Source organism: Schistocerca cancellata, chromosome 2 (assembly GCF_023864275.1).
Source record: "Schistocerca cancellata isolate TAMUIC-IGC-003103 chromosome 2, iqSchCanc2.1, whole genome shotgun sequence".
NCBI classification, from domain to species: domain Eukaryota; kingdom Metazoa; phylum Arthropoda; class Insecta; order Orthoptera; family Acrididae; genus Schistocerca; species Schistocerca cancellata.
In genome coordinates this window covers 419,844,952-419,871,510 of record NC_064627.1, presented here as the reverse complement: position 1 = coordinate 419,871,510, position 26,559 = coordinate 419,844,952, and the positions used below count along the sequence as shown (strand labels likewise).

The 26,559-nt window shown below is 41.5% G+C and overlaps 1 protein-coding gene across 3 annotated transcripts in view; it reads left to right on the top strand.

Moving 5' to 3' along the window:
- The first annotated feature begins 10,610 nt into the window (after positions 1 to 10,610).
- LOC126161872 (transcription factor A, mitochondrial) overlaps positions 10,611 to 26,559 on the top strand; it is a 114,394-nt gene continuing 98,445 nt past the window's right edge. For all 3 annotated transcript variants that reach the window (XM_049918000.1, XM_049917999.1, XM_049918001.1), the window contains exons 1-2: positions 10,611 to 10,739; positions 21,932 to 22,104. In XM_049918000.1, coding sequence (XP_049773957.1) covers positions 10,666 to 10,739; positions 21,932 to 22,104 — 247 coding nt within the window. In that variant the 5' untranslated portion in view covers positions 10,611 to 10,665. The remainder of the gene's footprint in view (positions 10,740 to 21,931; positions 22,105 to 26,559) is intronic.

Sequence of the window (26,559 nt, the reverse complement as noted above, 5' to 3'; positions counted from 1 at the left end):
TCTTTGGATGACCTTACTAGACGGTAAATTACAGCATCATCTGCGAACAACTTAAGAGAACTGCTCAGATTGTCACCCAGGTAATTTATATAGATCAGAAACAGCAGAGGTCCCAGGACGCTTCCCTGGGGAACACCTGATATCACTTCAGTTTTACTCGATGATTTGCCGCCTATTACTACGAACTGCGACCTTCCTGACAGGAAATCACGAATCCAGTTGCACAACTGAGACGATACCCCATACGCCCACAGCTTGATTAGAAGTCGCTTGTGAGGAATGGTGTCAAAAGCTTTCCGGAAATCTAGAAATACGGAATCAACTTGAGATCCCCTGTCGATAGCGGCCATTACTTCGTGCGAATAAAGAGCTAGCTGCGTTGCACAAGAACGATGTTTTCTGAAGCCATGCTGATTACGTATCAATAGATCGTTCCCTTCGAGGTGATTCATAATGTTTGAATACAGTATATGCTCCAAAACCCTACTGCAAACCGACGTCAATGATATAGGTCTGTAGTTAGATGGATTACTCCTACTACCCTTCTTAAACACTGGTGCGACCTGCGCAATTTTCAAATCTATAGGTACAGATCTATCGGTGAGCTAGGGGTTGTATATGAGTGCTAAGTAGGGAGCTATTGTATCAGCGTAATCTGAAAGAAACCTAATCGGTATACAATCTGGACCTGAAGACTTGCCTGTATCAAGCGATTTGATTTGCTTCGCAACCCCTAAGGTATCTACTTCTAAGAAACTCATGCTAGCAGCTGTTCGTGTTTCAAATTCTGGAATATTCCATTCATCTTCCCTGGTGAAGGAATTTCGGAAATCTGCGTTCAATAACTTCGCTTTAGCGGCACAGTCGTCGGTAACAGTACCATCGGTACTGCGCAGCGAAGGTATTGACTGCGTCTTGCCGCTTGTGTACTTTACATACGACCAGAATTTCTTCGGATTTTCTACCAAATTTCGAGACAATGTTTCGTTGTGGAACCTATTAAAGGCATCTCGCATTGAAGTCCGTGCCAAATTTCGCGCGTCTGTAAATTTTAGCCAATCTTCGGGGTTTCGCTTTCTTCTGAACTTCGCGTGCTTTTTCCGTTGCCTCTGCAGCAGAGTAGTGACACTTTATCCGCTTTTTCGAATAAAATTATTTTGCGCTTGTTTCTGGTGGATTTGGAAGAAACGGTATTGAGCCTAGCTACAACGACCTTGTAATCACTAATCCCTGTATCCGTCATGATGCTCTCTATCAGCTCTGGATTGTTTGTGGCTAAGAGGTCAAGTGTGTTTTCGCAACCATTTACAATTCGCGTGGGTTCGTAGACTAAATGCTCGAAATAATTTTCAGAGAAAGCATTTAGGTCAATCTCGGAAGATGTTTTCTGCCTACCACCGGTTTTGAACAAGTATTTTTGCCAACATATCGAGGGAAGGTTGAAGTCCCCACCAACTATAACCGTATGAGTGGGGTATTTATTTGTTACGAGATTCAAATTTTCTCCGAACTGTCCCGCAACTATATCATCGGAGTCTGGGGGTCGGTAGAAGGAGCCAATTATTAACTTAGTTCGGCTGTTAAGTATAACCTCCACCCATACCAATTCGCACGGAGTATCTACTTCGACTTCACTACAAGATAAACCACTACTGACAGACACAAACACTCCACCACCAATTCTGCCTAATCTATCTTTCCTGAACACCGTCTGAGACTTCGTAAAAATTTCTGCAGAACTTATTTTAGGCTTTAGCCAGCTTTCTGTACCTATAACGATTTCAGCTTCTGTGCTTTCTATTAGCGCTTGAAGCTCAGGGACTTTCCCAGTACAATTACAATTTACAACTACAATTCCGACTGTTTCTTGATCCAAGCACGTCATGTATTTGCCATGCACCCTTTGAGATTGCAGCCCACCCCGTACTTTCCCGAGGCCTTCTAACCTAAAAAACCGCCCAGTCCACGCCACACAGCCTCCGCTACCCGTGTAGCCGCCAGCTGAGTGTAGTGAACTCCTGACCTGTTCAGCGGAACCCGAAACCCCACCACCCCATGGCGCAAGTCAAGGAATCTGCAGCCAACACGGTCGCAAAACCGCCTGTGACTCTGATTCAGACCCTCCACCCGACTCTGCACCAAAGGTCCGCAGTCAGTTCTGTCAACGATGCTGCAGATGGTGAGCTCTGCCTTCATCTCGTAAGCAAGACCGGCAGCCTTCACCAAATCCGATAGCCGCTGGAATCCAGAGAGAATTTCCTCAGATCCAAAGTGACACATGTCATTAGTGCCTTGGAGGTGAGGATACTGGTAGAGACTGGTAGAGGATACTGGTAGAGACTTGCCATCGGTAAGGTGACCAACTGCTGATGGGGTGCGACGCCAGTGCCCACAACCTAGTGTGGGGCAGCAAGGACACCAACAATAGAAGTGAGTACCTTCTTGAATTCCTCTTAGCTAACAACTTAGAGGTTCTCAATAGGGGAAATGAACCTACATTCAGGAATAGCAGAAGGGAAGAAGTAATTGACATACCATTTGGTTCCATGACGATGGGTGGCTATGTCAAACAATGGCATGTGATGCTGGAGCCATCCTCATCGAACCACATGTACATTAAATTCAAGGTTGAAATGGGAATCAGGCAGACCATGACTTATAGAAGTCCCAGGAAAACGAACTGGGAGACATATAGGAGGGACCTTCACTTAGGCTTATCAGAAATTAAAACCACGATAAGGAAGCCAGTAAAATTTGAGGAAGTAGCAGAGGCTGTTACCTCTGCCATAGTGACCTCATATCAGGACAACTGCACAATCACCAGGAAGTGCACAAATAGGAGTGTTCCTTGGTGGAATAACAAATTGGAAACGCAAAGAAAACAGGTATGGAGACTGTTTAATATTGCGAGACGCAAAGGACAATTGGCTAAATATCGTGAGGCCCTTTTCAGTTACAATCTTGCAATAAGACAAGCAAAGGAGGCATCTTGGAAGGCATTCTGTGAGGAAGTGGAAGGCATGGCTGCACAAGCCAGACTTCACAAGATTCTCACTAGAGTACCAACTAATCCAGGAGGTACGTTGAGGAAGGAGGATGAGGAATACACAAAGACAGCTCTAGACGCTGCAATTGCTCCTCAAAACTCAATTTCCTCGATATGCTCTGTCGGATAACACAGACCAGTATGTGACCTCAGAGAGACAACGGTTCTCAGACACTCGAAGAGAGGACTGGGAATCGGCCAAGGAGTGTGTGAACTTCAACAAAATCCAGTGGGCGGTGGGAACATTCCAGCCGTTCAAGTCACCTGGCCCAGATGGAATTTTTCCAGCTCTCCTGCAACAGGCAGGGGGAAAGCTTATAAGAATCCTATGCAGGCTATTTAGGGTTAGCTTAGCAGTAGGAATCATTCCCAATGTTTGGAGGGCAGTGAAGGTTGTCTTTATTCCAAAGCCAGGGAGAATTGATCATACCAAGGCCAAGGATATGAGACCAATCAGTCTGTCCTCCTTCATTCTCAAAACATTGGAAAAACTGGTTCATGTATACGTTTGGGAGAGGAGGCTATGTAGGGTCCCTCTACACCTGAACCAACACGCATACCAACCAGGTAAATCATGTGAAACAGCTCTCCACTAACTCGTCAGGTAGGTGGAAAAAGCACTTCACTTCCAAGAAATAGCCCTCTGCATCTTCCTGGATATCGAGGAGGCCTTTAGTAACACGACCTTCAATTCCATGGTAAGGGCAGCAGAGGTGCATGATTTGGGGACCACTATATGTAGGTGGACCAGAGCCATGCTTAGTGGAAGGAAGGTAGAGGCTACCATGATGAATGAAAAGATGGTAATTAAGATCGCTAGAGGCTGCCCATAAGGAGGAGTTTTGTCTCCTCTATTGTGGAATCTAGTGGTGAATGAACTCATTGAGGAACTAAATTACAGACAATGCTTCTGTCAAGGATACGCAGATGACCTTGTCATAGCAATAACTGGCAAATTCACTGACACAGTCAGGAATATGGCACAAGGAGCGTTGGACATTGTGCAAAAATGGTGCATTAAATAGGATCTGAGAGTTAATCCTAAGAAGACTGTTGTGGTGCCATTTACGAAGAGAAATATTCAGCATGCAAGTTGTAATCTAAAGCTCTTCGATGAAACTCAACCTGTGAAGGGGACAGTGAAATATCTAGGGGTAACCTTGGATGAGAAGCTAACTTGAACCCGTCATATTAAAAGTATCTGCTCCAAGGCAAAAAGCACTTTAGTGAGTACTAGAAGGGCTTGTGGCAAAAACTGGGGCCTAAGCCCCGGGGGTATGCACTGGATATACACCACAGTGGTTAGACCTAGGATTTCCCATGGGGCCGTAGTGTGGTGGAAGAAGGTAGAACAGCAGGTTACTGCTGAAGAGCTTGCTAAGGTGCAGAGATTGGCCTGCTTAGCCATAAAGGGCGGAATTAGCAGCACACCAACCGCTGGAATGGAAGCCATGCTGGATATACCTCCACTTCACCTTTGGGTTAAGAAGGAGGCAGCAGCTGGGGCATACAGACTTAAAACTGGCCAAAACTGGGTCTCATTTGGATATCCAGAATCACACACTAACATAGTGAGTGAGGTAAATGTAGCTATGGCTGGGGAAATGCCCACTGATTATATAATAACTCCGAACTGCTTCGACAAGCCTTACAACATAATAATTGGAAGTAGGGAGCAGTGGGAGAAAACAGTTCGACACCGTATGGGGGACATCATTTTGTTCACCGATGGGTCGAAAACAGGTCAAGGCGTTGGGGCAGGGTTGTAAGGGGTTCAGCCAAGACTGGAGAGCAGTATCTCTCTAGGGAAACTGGCCTCTGTATTCCAAGCCGAAATTACTGCAATCAGGGCGTGTGTGGTGGAGAATATGAGTAGGTGCTACAATGACCGTAGCATCTACATCTATTCAGACAGCCAGGAATCCCTGAAATCATCGGCAGCTCCTGCAACAAGACCTAAGATAGTTGCAGATTGCCACAGGGCTCTGGTGGAGCTAGGGGGAAGCGATAGGGTGTACCTAGTGTGGGTCCCTGGCCATTCAGGGATCTGTGGCAATGAACAAGCCGATAGATTGGCTAGGATGGGGGAAACAACTCCATTTATTGGACCGGAACCTGTCTTGACAATCACCAAGGCTATGATCAAATTAGAACTATGGAACTGTCTTAGCGTGTAGGATATTGGACCAAGGTCCATAAACAAAAACATGGTAAGGTAATGATGCCCAAGCCATGTTTTAAAAGAAGCTCTGTAATCCTGGGATTGAACAGGAAAGAGATCAGACTCATGACTGGACTGATGACCGGTCATGGGAATTTCAAAAAACACTTACACATAATGGGTATAATGGAAGAGGACCCTAAATGTAGGATCTGTGATGAGGGTGAAGAAACTGCATTACACCTGATCTTTGAATGCATGGCATTGGAGAGTAAAAGATACAGAATCTTCGGGACAACTAGACCTGAAGAAATTGTGTCTAACAAAAAACTGGTAGAGGGACTCCTTGCGCTATTTAAGGGCACTGGTTGGCTTTACTAGATATACAGGGAGCGATACCACACAATAAACCTAGTTTCGATGTGGGCAGTAGCGGGTTAGATCTAAGCTGTTTTAGCTCTCCTGTTAGAATCAAATCAAATCAAGCCTTATTGACATTGACTACAAAGCCCTTCTTGCCAAGATTGTCTACAGTTGAGATATGCATGCTTCAACAGTGTGAAAACCGCCCAGATAGAATTGAATTAGAGAAATATTTAACAGAAGTGTTTAAAAACTCTGATTTGGATGATGTGATTGAATTCAGGCAATGGGCCCACACTGATAATGATACACTAGAGACAAAGCAGCTTGCTTTTGAAGGATTTAGTGAAAATATGATTGCTAAAATTTTGAAGCTTTTTAGATGTGACTATATTGTGAAACACCAGGCTTGTCATTTGTAGAACAAACCAGTGCTCTGTTTCAAGTGCCATCGGTTTGGCAACACCACTCTTGGATGCAGGGGTAAGGCCACTTGTGGCAAATATGACAACGTTATCCACGAAGGAGTCAGATGTTCGTCCCCTCCAAAGTGTGTGAATTGCTCTAGGACTCACCCTGTTTGGAGTAGGGACTGCTGTGTCTTCCTTGAAGAATGGAAGGTACAGAAGATTAAAACCACATGACAGATACCCTCTGGTGAGGCCAAGAAGAGTTGTAAGACTCTTCGCCACTTCTTTTGTGTCAGTTGTTAAACAGTCAGTACAGAAAACTGATGCTGCTACATGTATGGAGGTAGCTTGTGTTAGCACTAATACCTGTGTTTGTCAGTGTCTTGTGCTGCTGCATTTACTTCACAGCATACACTTTCTCCCAAAACGTCAGAAACGTCTGTGGTCGCAAATGTTGTGTAGCTCCATGCTCCCCCTAAATTTCAGTCTGGTCCACTGCCCAGTGCTGCTACTATCACTGCTACGGTCGTGGCTCCAAAGCCTACTAATGGAGACAGGAAGTAAATAGTCCAATGATGTCGATGTCATACTATCTGATGTCTCTCTTGACTCTTCAGTAGAGCTAATGGAGCTTGATATCGGACTGGGGTGATCATCTCACCCCAAGACTGAGCCCCCACCCATTATGGGCTCCCTTCCCCGGCCGAAAGACATCGTGAAAGTGCAACCCCCTTCACAGATGGCTGCCATCTTACAGTAGAACAGTAATGGGATCAGAACACATGTAGAGGAACCGAAATTCCTAGTGCAGGAACGCCCCTTGTGCCTGTGTTTACAAGAAACACATTGTAAAGTTACTGAAACCCCTGTGCTATGGGACTATGCCCTTCGCTGAAAGGATGACCTGACTGGGGACAAAGCCAAGTGAGTGGTTGCTATGTTTATTAATAACGCATATCACTCCTCTGCACTTCCCCTGGCTACCGATCTGCAAAATTCATGGGTGTTAGAGGATCGCTGTTTGCTCGCTGTATCTACATCTGCTGGATGGAATAGATTCTGAAGTGCTCATAGATCTCGTGGAACAGCTCCCACGACCATTTCTCTTACTGGGAGATTTCAGTGCCCATCATGTCTTGTGTGGCTCGACGTCTACTTGCCCTTGTGATCGAGTTTTGGAGAGCCTCATGACGTGAGGTTAACTTTAATAGCCATGAACAAAGCGATTGTAATTTTAGTTCTGCTGCAGATTGCTGACCACTGCTTTCTTGGATAGATTACACATCATGAGGATGAGGTTAGCTTAGGACATGAGTTTAAATTCGGGGCTACAAAAAGCGTCTCCTGCTGCAGTTCAGTCGTTGGGCACTTGAACTCAGCTGTCGACAGAGCATCTCCCGTTTCTGACATACCATGCGGCGGCAACTTACAACATTGCTCTGTGTTACTCATTAACAGCAGTTGTCAAGGATTTGCCATTTACGTTTGGTGTGTTACCTATGACCGAGCAGTAGCTGGTGGCTGATGTGGTAACACCATAGCGGAAAGTGACAGATGTAACTGTCAAGCAATTTTAAATGGACTATAGTAGATCCACTGATGAAAGCACGACAGTGTTTATTATTTCGTTTTTGAATTATCATTGGAGGATGATTGTAGTATATCGATTGATAAAATGTATTGTTTCTACTACCTGTTAGTAACATGTGAGCAAATCTGGGTAACTACTGTTGTAGTTTTAGCGTTTGGAAGGAAAAAGGCCTTAGCCATAAGACTATAAAGCATACTAAATCGCAAGAAGCAACACCATTCAAAGCAGAAATATGTAGGCCCTAGTCATTCCATGACAAGATATGATATGATATGATGTGCTAAGTTGAATACTAATTTTGTCAAAAGCTGCTAACATGAAGTTCTCCGTAAAATGCGAGAAAGTGCGGAAAACGGATATGAACTAAAATGAAGTAGAATAGTAATAATATTCGCATTTAAATCGAGCTGTTCACACACAGATTCATAGGCAGGAAGAAATGTCAACAGAAAACTGTTTGACAAAACCAGTTTCTGTTTTATATGAAACAAAAACAAAATGGCATCATATTATGGATGCAAGCAGAAATAAAACACAATACAAGCAACATATTCATGATTCATTTCGAAGATTACAATACACCAGGAGCACAATGCAGTGAAACTAGCTTCTGTGTCATGTCATGTCAGTTAAGAGTTACCTTTTGACATGTGCTAAGGGGCAATTATTAACACTTGATAATGGCCACACAGTCGAAATTGCAAAATTAGGTTTTACAGATTAATAATTTTACAGTCAAACGGCACCCATGAACTCATTTACAAAATTTTACATGACTGAACCTCAGCTACGGAAAATTAATATTATTGTTAGTCTTTGATTGAGATTTCTTGAATTCTAGTATATTACTTTGAAAGGTCACAAAAACCTTTCATGTAAATTAATGATGGAGTTGGGGAGAAAGGAAAGGGATTACTGGTGTAAGCTGCACAGGAACATTATGTGGAATCAGTGGCAATGAGTAAAAATGTGTACCAGACTGGAATTTGAGCCTGGCATCTCGTGCTTACTAAGCAGGTATGTTAACCACTGCACTATCCGGGACACAGTGTTTCTGCAACTGCACAGACTATCTCGGCATGACTCACGGCCAATGTACATTCCCACCAAGCACCACCTGTCCCCAACCCTGTCCATTTCTTCCATGCTCGTCACTCTGAGTTTCCTGCAAGAGATTGGACGTACTTGAGCATCCATACTGGAAAAGCTGAAAACCATTGTCCATCTAGGCGAATCAATTATATTAATGCACAGTGTCCGTTTTTTCAGACATATCGGAAAGAACAGACACCGCGCATTCATACAAAAATGTTTCAGTTTCCAGGCATGCACATACATACTAAACGACAAGGCCCACCCATTAAGTATAGTTGAAGAATATTACCATCTAAATTCCGTATTTCAAATGAATAATACGGATTTTCATGCCAAATTTTGTCATAATCATAGTTCACTGCCAAGCTACCAGGAGCTCTATTGTCGTTCTCGGGGTCTTGCACTTCTGATATTGTGGTGTGCCACTGGGAGCGCTGTAGTCGTTCTTGAGATCTTGCGCTTCTGATATTGTGGTCTCTCTATCTCTCTCTCTCTCTTTTGTCCATTTTCTGTTATTTGTTTAATGTATCCCAGTCCTGGTCTTCCTCTGTAATTTCTGCCTTCTACTGCTGCTTCAAGTATTCTTTTTGGCAGACTATCATGTCGGAATATACGACCTATCAGCTAAGCCCTTCTTCTTCTTAGGTGTTTCATGAATCATCTCTTCTCTCTAGCTCTAATGAAATCTTCCTCATTTTGATCATTTCTCTCCAGCTGATTTTAATCCCGTCCAAGCTCTACTGCTGTGTATTACAATGCTCCAATAACTGTTTCCTCATGTCAAGGCTACTTTCTTTGTAGTGAAGGTGTTTTTCTTCTCATTAAAACATTTTTCACCTGGTAGTTCTGCATACTATCACCTTGTAGCTTCTTCCATCACCCGTGAGTTTACTTCCTAGATAATTAAAGTTGTTCACTTAGTAATCTGTTTCATTTTCCAACTTTACTGCTGTCTTGTTTTTTTTTTATTTCTACTGCAGACTAGAACTTTTGTTTTATGTGTGTTTATTCATATGGAATTCCTCCTCCATTATTCTATACACTGGGTTCAGAATTTTTTGCATGTCTCCTTTACTTTCTACAGTTAGTGCTATATAACAGACAAATCTCAACATGTCTACCTTATCACCACGAATTGTTACTCTTATGTTTACTTCTCTCAACCTGTCGATAACCTTTTGTATGTTCAGATTAAATAAGTGTGGGGCTAAGGACAAACCTTGCCATACCCCATTTTGAATGGTAGCTGATTCTTCTTTATTACCACAGCGAACTACTCCGATTTCACGAATGTTTGCACGATTATGCAAACAAAACTGAATTCATCATTCATTTGATGTATTATTTATAACTGTGAGTTGACAGTAACATATGCTACAAAGACTTACATCCCCGATATTCATTCTTAAACACTCAGTCCCAAGATGCTTACTGCGATTACCGTGACGACTTTTTGTCTGGTTTGTTGGAGCATTGAATTAATTATGTGTCTAGTGCCCTTGATCAGTGAGCTTGTCAAATTTGTTGTAGCGCATTTGTGTGAAATTGAATGATAATCGGCAAATTAATTTCCGTCGCTTTTTTATCCTAAATATGTTATACCCACTTGAGAGGCGGTAGTCTGTAGCAGATCTGGGCTGTTGGATAATAGAAGAGGCGAAAACAGCCAGCCTTAAATTGGATTTCCACATAATATGTTAACATGTTTTCGTACAGTTCTCACGTTAATAATCGACAGCCACCTGCGCTAAGTTGACTGTAGGTAATTAACAAACGATGTTGATCAAGAGACAAAATAATTTGCAAATTATTTTATAGCAATTTTCGTTTTTAAGTTACTTACCAATAATATGAAAAGAGAGACATCAGAAGTTGAGTGTGAGAAACAGAAAGTTAAAAGCTGCGCCGGAACTTCCGATACTTGCATTGCGAAGTGACAAAAAAGAAATGTTGGCCAACCTGTGAACACAACCAAATGTAAACAGTAAACTGAGCTGATATGAGGCTTGGCGCAGATATGATGAGGATAGGGAATCTTGCATTTAAGCATTTTCGAAATGTGCTGTTGCCACGGTAAAATTTGTTTGTTTTATACAAGAAAAAAATTGTACATTCGTAGTTTTAGTACTAGAAGAGAAAGTCACTCCCACCGGAAGTGAAATAAAGCTTTTTAAATTGAATTACTCAGATACTTAAGTGAAATATTGATATTAAATAGTTTCCGTGCATTTTCTGCCCGTTAATGGTAACGGCGTGGTCTGCTGCTGCAAGTATGCAACAACAGACAATGCTGTCTCATTCATGTAACGCTGTAAGCATGTGAAAGGCAGTAATCTGTAGTCGTTATGGGCTGCTGGATAATAGAAGAGCAGAGAACAGCCAGCCGTTATCGCAGTGTATTGAGGGTCTTAATGTACTATTAAATCAGAGAGATGCCATTGAAACTGATGGCCCTATTCGTGAAAACTCACAGATGTTTACCGTTGCAGGATTTCTGTACGATTAGTTTTTATTTATTAATATTTGATATGAAAAAGTTCCGGTCCTTGCTTTTTGTAATGATGGGTGTTTTGCAGTTTATATTTTAAATGGAGTGTCACTTCTAAGGGCAGCAAAAGTTACGATGCATAAGAACTTATTGGTCATGTAAAGTCTGTTTAATTCTGGAGCTTTCCATAATTAGTCTGTTAGAGTAACAGCAGCACTTGTTCATGGAAGTAAGCACCATACTCCAGTCCTCAACAGACCAGTCAGAAACGAGTATACGATACAATAAACAGTATCTCCCGCGGTGCACTTTACATTTGTTTGCTTAGTAGGCCTATGGATTCAGGTATATACTTTAGAATTAATGCCAACTATTCACCAGACATAGCATAAACTAGAAAAAAAGGTAAAATGTACCAGTTGTTCTATTGATGACAATGGTCTCTAATGAGCAATAAAAGAATTTGGGTACAAAATGAGAGACTGTAAACTAGTTAGTTTTCACAAATAGTTCAGGCCAAGACAAGCCATAAATTTTAACAATCCAGGACTACAATCAGTTGAAGAAATACAGATTTTAATAAATCACTACTCGTTACATAACTTGCTACCAAAACATACTCCCACTGCACATGGCAGGTGCAATTAACAGAACTATGTTATTGATAAGATTTGTGAAGTCATATTGTGTTTCATATCTCTCACCACAAAGGAGAATCTTCAGGAATGTGAAGAGTGTTAAATTATTTGACAGGAGCAGCAAGTGTAGGCTACTTGTATAAAGTATAGTAACAACAAATTTTGATTAGTGCTTATCTATTTGTGATGATGATGATGGAAATGATTTAGTTTCCTATGTAATATCAGAAAGAGTGCCTTTGGAAAACAACCTCTGTCCTTTTTTGTACTGAAGGTACTCATCTACTGTTTTTATGTGATACTTCAAACTGACAATTTTTGTAAGTTTATACAGAACACTATCGGCTCTCTGTGCAGGCCTACTAGTGAGGCCATGTTGTTGTTTTGAAGGTACAGGTTCAATCCTCGCTTGCTCCTGGGATTATTTCTGCCACTTATCCCTCTTGTAATGATTTCTGTATGTGAAGAAAGGTGAATTTAAACTCTGTGTTGAGCTGTAGGCATACACCCTCCCCTCCTCCCCCCTTTCATCCATTAATTGTTTATATAAAGTCAGCTTGAAGGTTGGAGCAAGACGAAGGCATGCCACCTCAAATAGGACCAAGACTGTTGGCCTAACCAAGTTTCAGTTTTAGGACAGCTTTTACATTTTTTTTCCTAAAGAAATCAGTGAGGTAAATGGACCAGGTGGAGACATTAAAGTGTTGGTTTTGTTGATTCAGTGCCAAGAGAATTAAGAAAACAAGTGATGAAATGTTAAATGACAAAATTGAATCTAGGGAAGAATGAACTAAATAGATGTTTGAGGGAAGGAAAGGGGGTGGGGAAGGGGGGAGGGAGGAGAATTCTAGGGATGTTGACAATAAAATGCACACGTCTGAGGGAGAGACATGATGATATAATTGACTTTTATCCTAAAATTGGAGAGATACATAGGGGCCTAGTGTAACCATGCACAATGGTGATAGTAGCAGTAAAAGTTTCTCAGTCCTACTATAGTTCCTCTGTTTTCGGCACTGATCAGGAGACGTGTGCTGTCTCCCAAATGCTATTGAGAATTACTTATCAAGGAGAATCATAACCCAGAAATAGTGTAAAGTAATTGTAAGTCAAGGGACATATTTTCCCCATATTCTAGCAGTTCCCCAACAGTTGATTACTTGATTCTTCATAGAATGAAACTTTCGCTCTACAGCAGAGTATGCGCTGACATTGAACTTGCTGGCAGATTAAAACTGTGTGCTTGACTGAGATTTGAACTCAGGACCTTTGCCTTCATGTGCAAGTGCTCCCCCATCTGAGCTACCCAAGCACGACTCGACCATTCTCACAGCTTTAATTCCACCAGTACCTCATCTCCTACCTTCCAAACTTCACAGAAGCTCTTCTGTGAACCTTGCAGAACTAGCGCTCCTGGAAGAAAGGATATTGAGGAGACATGGCTTAGCCACAGCCCGGGAGATGGTTCCAGAATGAAACTTTCACTCTGCAGCGGAGTGTGTATTGATATGAAACTTCCTGGCAGATTAAAACTGTGTGCCAGACCAAAACTTTAACTGGGGACCTTTGCCTTCATGGGCAAGAGCTATACCATCTGAACTACCCAAGCATGACTCAGAGTTCACTTCTTGATCCGGCACGCAGTTTTAATCTGCCAGGAAGTTTGATTCTTCATGTTTAACACTGCAGGCTTGCTGTCCTCTGCACAGGAGGCAACAGCTGTATGCAAAGAACCTGAAGCAGCAGGTAGTAATCCATCAACGAAGAGTGCACTTGTCTTGTGTAATAGGCAGCAATTTAACAGCTACAGTTGAGATGAATGTTTATACCTTCCACAGAGAACTTTCAACAAAATCTGTCTTATAGATTTAGTCAGTTCGTGCTTTGATTGACAAGGTGCAAAATGAAAGGGGACGATAATGAAGCTAATGCAGCCTGCAGAAAAATGACGACATGCATAGTGCTGGGGGATTTTTGCTGTATTGCTTTTATTTATTTATTCATTTATTCAAATCCAGGGATTGTCACTCAATTCTTATTTATTTGTGTTCATTCTACAGGCATCACACAATGATATGTTGATTGTTATGGTAATACACTCATGTTCAGAAAAAAGGAGAACACCCTGAACGACTCAAGATAGGATGTACATATTCACAGGACATGCACATTGATATATTCTGCAGAAATGATTAGCATTGGAACCATGTCAGCCTGCAGGTTCAAAGTCAACAGTATTGCGGTGCAACACCACCTACTAATGAAATGTGCCTGTAGCTCACATTGCTATGGACCACTGTGACTTGAGCAGACGTACAGGATGTCTCACAGACAAATGCGTGAACCGTAGCATCGGATCAGTGAGTTTAAAGGAGGGCACATTATTGACATGTGAAAAAGTGACGCATCCATCTGGGAAAATGCTGCTTGTGTGGGGCAAAGTTTTTCGACAGTGCAACGGGTGTGTGCAGAATGGTTCACAGAAGGTTGTAGAACATGATGAGATTGATCAGGTTGCACCACCCTGATCATCCCCAGAGAAGACTGACACCTTATCCAAATGGCAGTGCAGGACAGATCGTCATCCTCCTTGGCTCTGGTGCAATAGTGGAACAGTGTGTATTCGCACAAGGCAAACAGTGACAGCTATTGGGTACAACTGCAAATCACAGTTGGTGTGGTCCAGCGTGCCGTAATCTGTGTGACCTACATTAATGACATCCTGCAACCTGTAGCCACACCCTTTCTGCACAACACCCCAGACATAATTTTTCACAAGACAGTGCACAACCACATGTTGGTGCATGAACATGTGCCTTCTTGGTGACACAGGATGTCAGCCTTTTGCCAATGGTCGCCAATTGAAAAAGTGTGGGGATATGGTGAAATGACTGGTCCAACACTGACCCAATGTCATCCACCATCGGTGAACTTTGGAACCAGGTGAATGCAGCATGGATGGCTATACCACAGGACACCATTCGGGCCTTAAAGTGTCGATGCCATCAAGCAGGGACAAGTTGTCACGGCCCATGGTGGACCCTGTGCCTACTAGGCAACAGGACACATGCTGAACCAAAGTGACTGGAGTGCTAATCATTTCTGCATAACATACTAATGTACATGTCCTGTGAATATGAACATCCTATCTCTAGTCATTCAACATGTTCTGTTTCCTTCTGAACATGATTGTGCAATGAAATTCAGTAAATCAAAATAAACATACAGAATAGATAAATATACTTTCTGAGTGTAGGACAGGTGGTTGGCTGTGGCCTTGGTGAAGGAACCATCCCGTCATTTGCCTCAATTGATTTAAGATAACCTAAATCAGGCTAGCCAGACAGAGCAAACTCCATCCACCTGAGTATGAGGTTAATACCTTAACAGCTACATTGCCTCATTTGGTTGGTTTCTATTGGACCATGAATATAGTGCTATGCCCCCTCCACTAGCTCGAGTCAGTTCGGAGAATTGACTCCAGGGCTCTAAACATGCAGCTTTTCTCTGTGCTTATCATTTCCTTCACTCAGTCCACCTGAAAAACTGAGTCAGTGTGATGTGGTACTACGGTTCTCTATGCTAAATGATTGTCAGTAATGAGATGAGTGAGATGTTGAATTCTGGAGAATCTCAAGACATTATTACTGCACACATTAGATCTACACATGATTTTCATGTAAAGGCATCAAACTGTGGTTAGTGTTGAAGTTATTTTTTGTTGTTGTTAACAACTACTCTGAGTGCTCTAAGTAATCTTTAATCATGTAGTACAAATTATTTATAAAGAATGTTTAGCTGCCTTTTCGGTAACCTTTTTCATTTTATGCAGCAAATTATTACACACTTTTTTTTTGTTGGTAAATGTGAGATCAAACTAGCTCTTGTTCCATGATTATGTATAGAGCTATTAGTGAAATATGTAGCAATATTTTCCTGCTCTGCCCAACAGATTGGTATATGTACTCATTTGGTGAAGTAAGGATACACAGTTTCTTAAACAGTTCTTTACAATGAGCCTGAACCTGTAGTTATTATTCTTACAGCCCTTTTCTGCATTTTAAAAATGTGTGCAATTAAAAGATGTTTTGTGGCTTCAATCACTAGAAAAGTATCCCATAGCCATGATTTCACATACGAATAGCGTGTAACCACAGGACATTGACTGTTACAAATTGATGGTAAAACCCTAAGATGACGATGTTCTTTTTACCAATATCTTTGTGTGTGGCTTCCATATTAATTGGCAATCAATGCTCATTCCTGAAAATGCACAATGTATAGATTCATCGACTGTGCCAAATACGACAGTTATTTTCCCTGTTTGTGCTGAAGTGCATAATGTTTTTCTTTATTCATTGTACAGTTATTACATGCTGCTTACCTGTAAACATCCTTGAGAATTGCATTCTCCAATAGAAGTTCTGATGTTTTGTCGGTGACTTTAATATTACTGTACTCAGTGAAGATAACTTTTTCTCCATGTCTTACACTGTCTGGAAAGTCATTGATACACTTTAAGAACAGGATTGGACCAAACACACTACCCTGGGGAACATCTATGTTGTTTCTTGTCTGACAATTGTTGTACTAAAAAGTTTTATCATCAGCTTATGTGTAAACTGTCTCTACTCTTTTGCAAGAAAGACTGGAACCATTATTTTGCTGTTCCTCTTATACCTAGTGCTAGCAGTATTTAATAGTAAACAGTGGCAAAAGCCTTGGACAAGTCGAGTGATGGGCATGTAACAGTAATCTTTGTCAAGAACTTAAAAGTAAAACTTTTGTGAACTGTAACATACAATATTGTACTTCTCCCACGTCGGAAACAAAACTGTGCTCCATTGAAAAGGTTTCATTTATCATGTAACTCATTGGCTATCTTTCATGATTGATTCAGTTATTTTTGAGCATGCAGACAGTTATGCAGCTGGTCTGTAATTTTCAGTTCTCTCTGTATTACCATTCTTCAGTAAGGGCGCAATTCAACCATGCTTTAGATATTTTTGAAATAAACCCAAATTAAAGGACTCATGTATTATGTTTGTTAATTGGGCTTGTAGGCTGTCTGTGCACACCATCAGCGCAGAGACTAGAATGACTCCTGAATTATTTTTTAATTTCTGTATTGTCTTCCTAATTACAAGCTCTTATGAGGGAAACATACCTGTGGAATGAATTTTTCACACTGAAGCAAAGTGTGCGCTGATACAAAATTTCTTTGCAGATTAAAACTTTATGCTACACAGGACCTCTGCCTTTCACAGACAAGTGTTTTACTGACTAAGTTACCCAAGAATTACTCGTGACCCATTCTCACAGCCTTACTTTCACCAGTACCTCATCTAGTACTTTCCAAACTTTGCAGATGTTCTCCTGCACAACATGTGAAACTAGAGCTCCTGGGAGAAAGGCTATTATGGAGACATGGCTTAGCCCCAGCCTGGAGAATGTTTCCAAAACGAATTCTTCACCCTGCAGCAGTGTGTGCACTGATATGAAACTTTCTTGCAGATTAAAAAGATGTGCTGGACCAGGCTCAAACTCTCGGACCTTTGTCTTTTGTGGGCATGTGCTCTAACAACTGAGCCAACCAAGCATGACTTGGAAATATCTCATCAAAAATTAATTTAAACAATGTGCACAATTTAGAGAACAGAGCAGTTACATTGTTTTCCATGTACACTTCATCCCAGATGTGTTTACCAGTGCCATAGAACAAATATGTACTTTATGTCCTTAGAAGAACTTTTTTTTTTTTAGCCATAATGAGATTTTCACTCTGCAGCAGATACCAACTGAGCTACTCAAGCACAACTCACGACCCTTCCACAGCTTCCCTACTGCCAGTACCTCATATCCTACCTTCCAAACTTCACAGAAGCTCTCTTGCAAAATGTGCAGGACTAGCACTCGTGGAAGAAAGTTGGTAGAACACTTGGCCACGAAAGGCAAAGGTCCCGAGTTCGCGTCTCAGTCTGACACACAGTTTTAATCTGCCTAGAAGTTTCAACCTTTTTTTTTTTAGGCCCTGCAAATTTATGGAATTTTGGCAGTCTTATCTTTAACTTTATCTGATAATAATGAACAGAGAGGCCAAGATCTCTTGTAATTCCTCTGCAAATTATGGTTTAAGAAACACATTTGTGTACTGTCTAACCATTTTTAACAAAGCAAGCACTCCTAATATGATTTTTGTTTTCCTTTTATTGTTCCCTCTGATGGCATAGGAACAAGCCTTCTTATTGACGATGTCTCTTAAGTATTGGACATATGGAATGTTACAGCTGATTGATACCATGCTATTGATATGTGATTTTGGTCATCCAAATAGAATCGTTATTGGGATTTCAATGATAATTTTTATCAAATGATATCTTCCCAATTAGGATTTGTCTTCCAAACATAAGATACCATCAAAATTAACTGAACATTTTACAGTGATTTTTCTGTTATGAACTGTGAAGCAGCACAAAGTGGATTTATCACATGAGAACCATATCACTTATTGCAACTGTAACGGAATTACGAATGTTGACCTTTCATGAAAGTAGAATTCTAGTTCTGTAGCTGATGTCAAGTACAGACTAGTCACAGCATTGCAGTAATTCGTGTTGTGACCATGAAATCTAGGCACGTAATCAGGGTGATCCAGGAAGGCTACCGTAACTATTTTTCGATTCAGTCATGAAACTGTGGGAAGTAACTATGAATATTGTACAACATACAATGAGTTTATTATTTTGTGTTGTAGTGAGGTAATTGCGCACTCACACAACACTTGGAGATATTGTCTGTATGTGGACTAATGCACTGTTAGTGCTGCTGTCACAGTTAGGTAAATCTGACCTGTCACCACCACTAATGGGTCTCAAAGATGGACTACATTGTAATAGTATAAATAATCTATCTCCAAGTAGGAGAAGAATTCTGTCATGACACTATCTTCTGTTCTCATTATCTCCGAAGCTTAATCTTTCACTACTCCCCATTCTTGATCACCTCTTCCAACTGTTGTCCCCTCCCCATTCCCTTGTCCTCAATCTTTCCTCTTCTTTTGCCCTTTCCCGTTCATTTCCTGTCCTGTCCTGTAATTATAGTATTTTTTTTTAGAAAGATTTGTCTTTCTTTCTCCCAGTAGTTACCTACCCTTTTCTCGTCCTGTCACCTCTCCTGCAGTCCACCGGGATAAATCCTCATACACTGTCAGTGTTGTATTAACTGATTAAATTGTGTTAAAAAGAACATTAAAAAAACTCGTTTATCACTTTGAACACTGTTTTTCACTCCACTCTATGCTGTTTTCTTTTTGTACTTCACTCTACGTATTATTTCTACTTACAAGTAACCTGATTCGTTTTGAAATTTAACAGTATAGAAACATATTTGAAAAAAAGAAAAAAAAAAGATTGGAAAGACAGCACATGAGGATTTTAAAGTAATTAAAAAATAAATAAATAAATGAGGAGACTGTGTGGCAGCATGAATTGTTAGGTCTGCTTTCTGGTTGTTTAAATGTAGCAGCAACAACTTTGAACATTCGCTTGACAACAAGACTAGATCACATGCCTAGTCTAGTTGTTTGCACAATTTTCCATTGTCTCAGATGTCCCATCTTTGATTCATAGTGGCCACCTAAGAAATTATCTGGACTGGAAGAATCTGGAATGGGACCAATTAAGCATCTTGAATCCAAATGATGTGCTTATGGTTTTTTAAAAGTAAAATTAACCTATGAACAGCTAAAATTGTGTCAGTCTTGCACTGAACTGGGGGCTACAAGCATATATTTTATTTAGAGCATTCTTTTAATATTATGATCAGTTAATAAAAAGGTAATATTTATTTTACAAAAGAATTTCCATTCCTCGACATCTAAAAATAGACACTACAAATGACATTCATTATTTAAAGCTGTTCAGACTCCTGTTTGCTAATAATTGTTATTAATGGTCATATTGTGTCATATATAGAAGGAACAATCTGTTTTCTATAGTATATTACATCTGATACTGTGTGTTCACCACAAATATATACTTTTTTCTCAACATTATGAAAGCATCTGTATATTGGCTAGAGGACAAATGTGAGGATGTAGAGGGTTATCTCACGAGGGGTAAGATAGATACTGCCTGCAGGAAAATTAGAGAGACTTTTGGGGAAAAGAGAACCACTTGCATGAATGTCAAGAGCTCAGATGGAAACCCAGTTCTAAGCAAAGAAGGGAAAGCAGAAAGGTGGACGGAGTATATAGAGGATCTATACAGGGGCGATGTTCTTGAGGACAATATTATGGAAATGGAAGAGGAGGTAGATGAAGATGAAATGGGAGATATGATACTGCGTGAAGAGTTTGACACAGCACTGAAAGACATGAGTCGAAACAAGGCCCTGGGAGTAGACAACATTCCATTAGAACTACTGACAGCCTTGGGAGAGCCAGACATAACAAAACTCTACCATCTGGTGAGCAAGATGTATGAGACAGGCGAAATACCCTCAGGCTTCAAGAAGAATATAGTAATTCCAATCCCAAAGAAAGCAGGTGTTGACAGATGTGAAAATTACCAAACTATCAGTTTAATAAGTCGCAGCTGCAAAATACTAACGCGAATTCTTTACAGACGAATGGAAAAACTAGTAGAAGCTGACCTTGGGGAAGATCAGTGTGGATTCCGTAGAAATGTTGGAACACGTGAGGCAATACTGACCCTACGACTTATCTTAGAAGAAAGATTAAGAAAAGGAAAACCTACATTTCTAGCATTTGTAGACTTAGAGAAAGAGAAGAAAGATTAAGAAAAGGAAAACCTACATTTCTAGCATTTGTAGACTTAGAGAAAGCTTTTGACAATGTCGACTGGAATACTCTCTTTCAAATTCTGAAGGTGGCAGGGGTAAAATACAGGGAGAAAAGGCTATTTACAATTTGTACAGAAAGCAGATGGCAGTTAAAAGAGTCGAGGGACATGAAAGGGAAGCAGTGGTTGGGAAGGGAGTGAGACAGGGTTGTAGCCTCTCCCCGATGCTATTCAATCTGTATATTGAGCAAGCAGTAAAGGAAACAAAAGAAAAGTTTGGAGTAGGTATTAAAATCCATGGAGAAGAAATAAAAACTTTGAGGTTTGCCGATGACATTGTAATTCTGTCAGAGACAGCAAAGGACTTGGAAGAGCAGTTGAACGGAATGGACAGTGTCTTGAAAGGAGGGTATAAGATAAACATCAACAAAAGCAAAATGAGGATAATGGAATGTAGTCAAATTAAATCGGGCGATGCTGAGGGAATTAGATTAGGAAATGAGACACTTAAAGTAGTAAAGGAGTTTTGCTATTTGGGGAGCAAAATAACTGATGATGGTCGAAGTAGAGAGGATATAAAATGTAGACTGGCAATGGCAAGGAAAGCGTTTCTGAAGAAGAGAACAACAACAACAACATATGAAAGCATGTTGTTAAAAGCCATTACAGCTAATAATTGAAGTGTGCCCTCTTTCATGTATTCACCTCATTGTATAGTAAGTTAAAGATTTCATTACTAGCATCTTGTGCAATGAAATAATGGTTTTTGATGTGCAGCAAACTGTGTGCTATGTCACTAAGATCAAATTGGTTCATGCTTAGGGCAGTGACACATCAGGAAATTGTGACTTGAGGTGTAGATATTGTTTAAGGTAATAATTGTAAATTGCTGGGATACGTGATGTGCTTGTACATGATGGATGTATTTCTGTGTGCTTGAAAGTGTTGGTTTTTACCACCAAATGAGCATATGTGTGTGGATTTTATATATTAGTCATCTGTTTACTTTTTACTAATTTTTCAACCAGACTTCTCAGGCAGTGTTTCATGGTTCTTATAGAAATGCCATTGAGTCTTCGTACTTGACATTGTCATTTTTAGTTTCCCTTTGGTTCCAAGAAAAACTTGCTAGTCAGTATAACATTTTTTATAGAAAGAATGGCAATAAATTTTTAGGAACTGACACAAATTTATATTTTAAATTCTCTTATTATTTCGTGTGTTTTAGAGTGAGATTCTTGTAACAAAGTTTTCACACAATTTAGATCTAAAAATTGTGTTTGTAGTATTCATATAATGTTTTCATAATTTCTTTTATTTAATCACAATCTTTTTCAGACACAGTCTTGGAAGCTTTCCTGCTGACCAACCAAGTTGTGGACTGAAACAGTCAGTTGAGGAGAAGCTGGGATTACCTCCTCGACCAAAAAAGCCATTAACACCATATTTTCGTTTTATGCAACAAATAAGACCTTCTATTATCCAGAAAAATCCCCAGGCAAAAGCCACAGGTTAGTGATGATGCTCATCCAAACTGGGTGCCCTATACATTGCAGTTTGAGTGTCCAATCTTATGACTTACTTGCATGCACAGCAACATGCTAGTTTCTTCAAAACTGTGGAGACTAGACAGCTTGTTCACCATAAGATAATCAAAATATGTTGATGCGTCCTGCATGGGTAAATCAAGCTGTCACTTGTCAAAGTAACTGCCACTGTTATTTGTGTTAGGTACTTTCCATGTAGTTCATCAGATCTCTTGTAAGCTTGTTTCATTCTCTCCTGACAGTTATAATTAAGTAAAGGGATCATGAAGTTCAAAAGCAGCTTTGTGATTGACCCTTTAATAGTGATCACATTGTTGACTTCATACTTCCTAATATTGTGAGCTGAATTGAAATGCACAGTTCATCTTACAAGATAGACTTTGTTTTATTGTGTGTCCATTTTTCAGTGATGTTGAGTTCAGAAAGAAAGTAAATCTAGTTGTTTTATGATCATAATATCTTGTGAAAGATAATCAGGTTCCTGAACAAAATACACAAAGCAATTTAATGTTTTCATAAAGCACTTTTTGTGTCAGTTTACAGATGAAGTCAATCTTTCTTACAAGTCTGTGATTTTCATTGCTGTTCTTAAACTACCAGACAAACATATATAATTTTAATTAAGCTTTATAACATGCCCAATACATGTATTGTTAGATACTTGTAGTACTCTGTAACTGTGCAAGAGTATTTGCCCATATAAGCAGTAGTATGGATAGATAAAAAAATCTGCTTGCCAGTTGGTGGCAGGAGAAAACACAAGATGCAGAAGTATGTGAGCTTTTGGAGCTAGTGGCTCCTCCTTCTGGCAGTAGGGTTGAAGGGAAAGGAAGAGGGATGAAGGAAAAGGACTGATGAGATTTGGGAAATGGGAAGAGTTACAGAAAAATCACTCATAATCGCAGGGAGACTGACTGGACAGGATGAGAAGGAAAGACAAGATATGAAAACCTGATAGCTTAGAAGTGGAAAATAGAGTAATTCGTAACACAGAGATTACTGAAAAAAATATCATGAAAGGTTCAAGTAGAGTGGAAAGCTAAATACATTATAAGTGGTAGACAGAGGGGGGGGGGGGGGTTATAGACAGGTTGGAAAGTAAAAAAAATATGTAGAAAAATAAATAAGAGAGCAAAGAAAAGGAATAGTTACTGAAAAGAAGAGAAGTGATGAAAGCACAGAAGCTGATGTAAATTTAGGCTAGGGGTGGCAAGAACCAAATACATGTTACAAAGCCAGTTCCCACCAGTGGAGTTCTGAGAAACTGGTGTGTGGGGAGAATTCAGATGGCATGTGCAGTGAAACAGGCCCCAAAGTCATGACTCATGGTGTAGAGCATGCCGTGCAACAGAAGAATGTATGTTGCCAGTATAAACCCTCTGTTTGTGCCCATTCGTCCTAATTGATAACTTGGTGGTTGTCAGACCAATGTAGAAGACCAAACAGCTGGCATACAATATGTGTCAATTCACAATTCTCTTTGATAGTATATGTTTTTCCAGTTACAGAGCTGGTATAGATGGTGGTAGGAAGGTGGTTCGGGCAAGTCTTACAGCAGGTAAAGGCACAGGAGTAGCAGGTATAGGTTAAGAAAATGCATGCAGGACCATAGGGTCTGACTAGCACTAGGATATTCATGAGGTGTTTTTTTTTGGGTGGGGGGAGAACGAAAGGTTACTTTAAGTGTGGTGGACAAAATAACTGGACCTTATTTCAGACCATGATTTTAGGAAGTCATAGCATTGTTGAATTAGCTGATTATTACATTCAAGAACAGGGGCAGTACTGAGTGACAAGAAGTGTATTCCCCCCCCAGGGGGTTCACAACTCTTTTGTGGATACGTGCGTAGCGAGCACGGGTCCCCGAGCTAATGTGGCCCTCCTTCCTTTCCGGGCTGCATACCTTCCCTTTCCTCATCCTTCCCCCTCCCCCATCTTCGCCCCCCCCCTTACCTCTGGCTCTTTCCTTCCCTTTCTCCCCCTCTGGGAGTATGGTTTGTGCCTATGTCCGGAGACGGACGCTCTAAACTGTTACAAATTCCTTGCTTTCTATACTTGCAAGTCTTCGTCCTTCCTCTGTCCTTCTCTTTTCCTTCCCGCTTCTCTCTGCACTTTTCTCCACTGCGGCGTTTGAGACCCCTCTTCTTTCCTTTCCCTTTCTCTTTTTTCCTCCCTGTGCGTGTCTGAAGGCCGACCCACGCACTTCCATGCGTAGCCGGTGACGGGGTAACGCGTAATTCCCCGCCCCGGGTAGACAGGTAGGACACGTACGTACCCCCTGGTAACGGCCAGGCCCAGGGAGGGGTGATTACCTGAGCTGATACCTTCCGAAAGTGCCGATTGGTCCCTCCGTCCGTTTCTCGGGAGGTGTGACCTGAGGTGTGAACAATCACCTAAGGCGGGAGTGCCCTCAGTGAGGGCCCCCACAAGGGAGGAGCGTGCCATCGGAGATGCTGGTAATCATGGGGGATTCTTCCGCAATGGTTTCCTCACCTTCCACTATGTCTCCTCACAAACGTAAGTTCACTGAGTCTCAGCCACAGACAGTTCTTCCATCGTTGTCACAGTTTCTTGTTGTTTCTCGGTCTGACGAAGGTCACGACTTCTCCACGGTCAACCCTTTCATTATTCAGAAAGGTGTCGACGCAATTGCAGGTCCTGTAAAGTCTTGTTCCAGATTACGGAATGGCACCCTGTTGTTAGAAACAGTCAGTGCCCTCCAGGCACAAAAATTGCTGCGTACTTCCTGCTCCACACCTTCCCTGTCCGGGTGGAACCGCACCGTACCGTAAATTCCTCGTGTGGAGTCGTTTATACACGCTCCCTCGATGGACTGTCTGACGAAGAAATTCAGCACTACCTGTCTGACCAGGGCGTAACGGCTGTTCATAGAGTTATGAAAAGGGTTGACACGAACATCATTCCAACCCGCACTGTCTTCTTGACATTTGACAAAGTTCAACTCCCATCGAAAATCAAAGCAGGTTATGAGATAATTTCCGTTCGCCCTTATGTCCCAAACCCTACGCGTTGCTATCGGTGTCAGCGGTTCAATCACACCAACCAGTCCTGTTCCAATCCGGCCAAATGTGTTACGTGTGGCAAGGATGCCCATGAGGGTGCTTGTCCACCTCCATCCCCTCGCTGCATCAACTGTATGGGTGACCACGCTGCTTCCTCTCGAGATTGCCCCGTTTTTTAAGGACGAAAAGCTCATCCAGGAAATAAGAGTGAAGGAAAAGGTGTCGACCTTTGCTGCTCGAAAATTATTTGCCAGTCGCCAGCCCACCGTGCCTCAGACAGGAAAATACAGCACTGTCTTTGCTTCTCCTCGGCCAACAAAGGAGGCGGCCACGCAGACTTGCGACTGAAAAAAATATCATGAAAGTTTCAAGTAGAGTCGAAAGCTAAATACATTATAAGTGGTAGACAGAGGGGGGGGGGGGGGGGGGGTATAGACAGGTTGGAAAATAAAAAAAATATGTAGAAAAATAAATAAGAGAGCAAAGAAAAGGAATAGTTACTGAAAAGAAGTGATGAAAGCACAGAAGCTGATGTAAATTTAGGCTACCCTTCATCGGGTTCTGCTAAATCTCGAGCCCAAAAGTCAGACACCAAGCCTTCCAAAAAAGAGTATACTCGTGAAGAGTTTTTACGTACCGCAACTTCCCAACCATCGGTTCCTTCTTCATCTAAACATCATACTTCTAAGAAGGCTACAAAGAAACCCAGTTCCTCTCCTTCTCCGCCAAGGCGTGGCCCATCTACAGCACCACCTGGCGGACATCGCCCTCGGCCGTCTTCTGTGTTGCCGAGGCGCACTGCTGGTGGCCGGTCAACCGGCCGATCGCTGGTGGCAGGAGCTGCTCCTGACCAACCTATGGATCAGGATCTTCTGCCTTTGGTTGAATGCCATTCCATGCTGTCGGTCGCTAGCTCCGAGCAGTCTTTGAGTTGACAGCAACTTTGGTCACATTCCTCCATTTTCTGTTCACCCTATGTCCATTATCCACTGGAATATCTGCGGCATTCGAGCCAATAGGGATGAATTGTCGATCCTCTTACGATCCTACTCGCCGGTCATCTTCTGTCTTCAGGAAACAAAGCTGCGTCCCCAAGTCCGCTTTGTTCTCCTTCATTTCCAGTCCGTCCGATATGACCTCCCCTCTGTTGAAGGCACTCCAGCCCATGGAGGACTCATGATTCTTCTCCATGATACTCTCCATTATCACCCAATCCCCTTAAACACTTCCTTCCAAGCTGTCGCCGTCCGTCTTTCCCTTTCCGGATACACGTTCTCTCTTTGTACTGTCTACATTCCATCGTCCACACCAATGGCACGAGCTGATCTCCTTCATCTTCTTGGTCAGCTTCCACCCCCCTATTTGCTGGTTGGGGACTTCAATGCCCACCACCCGC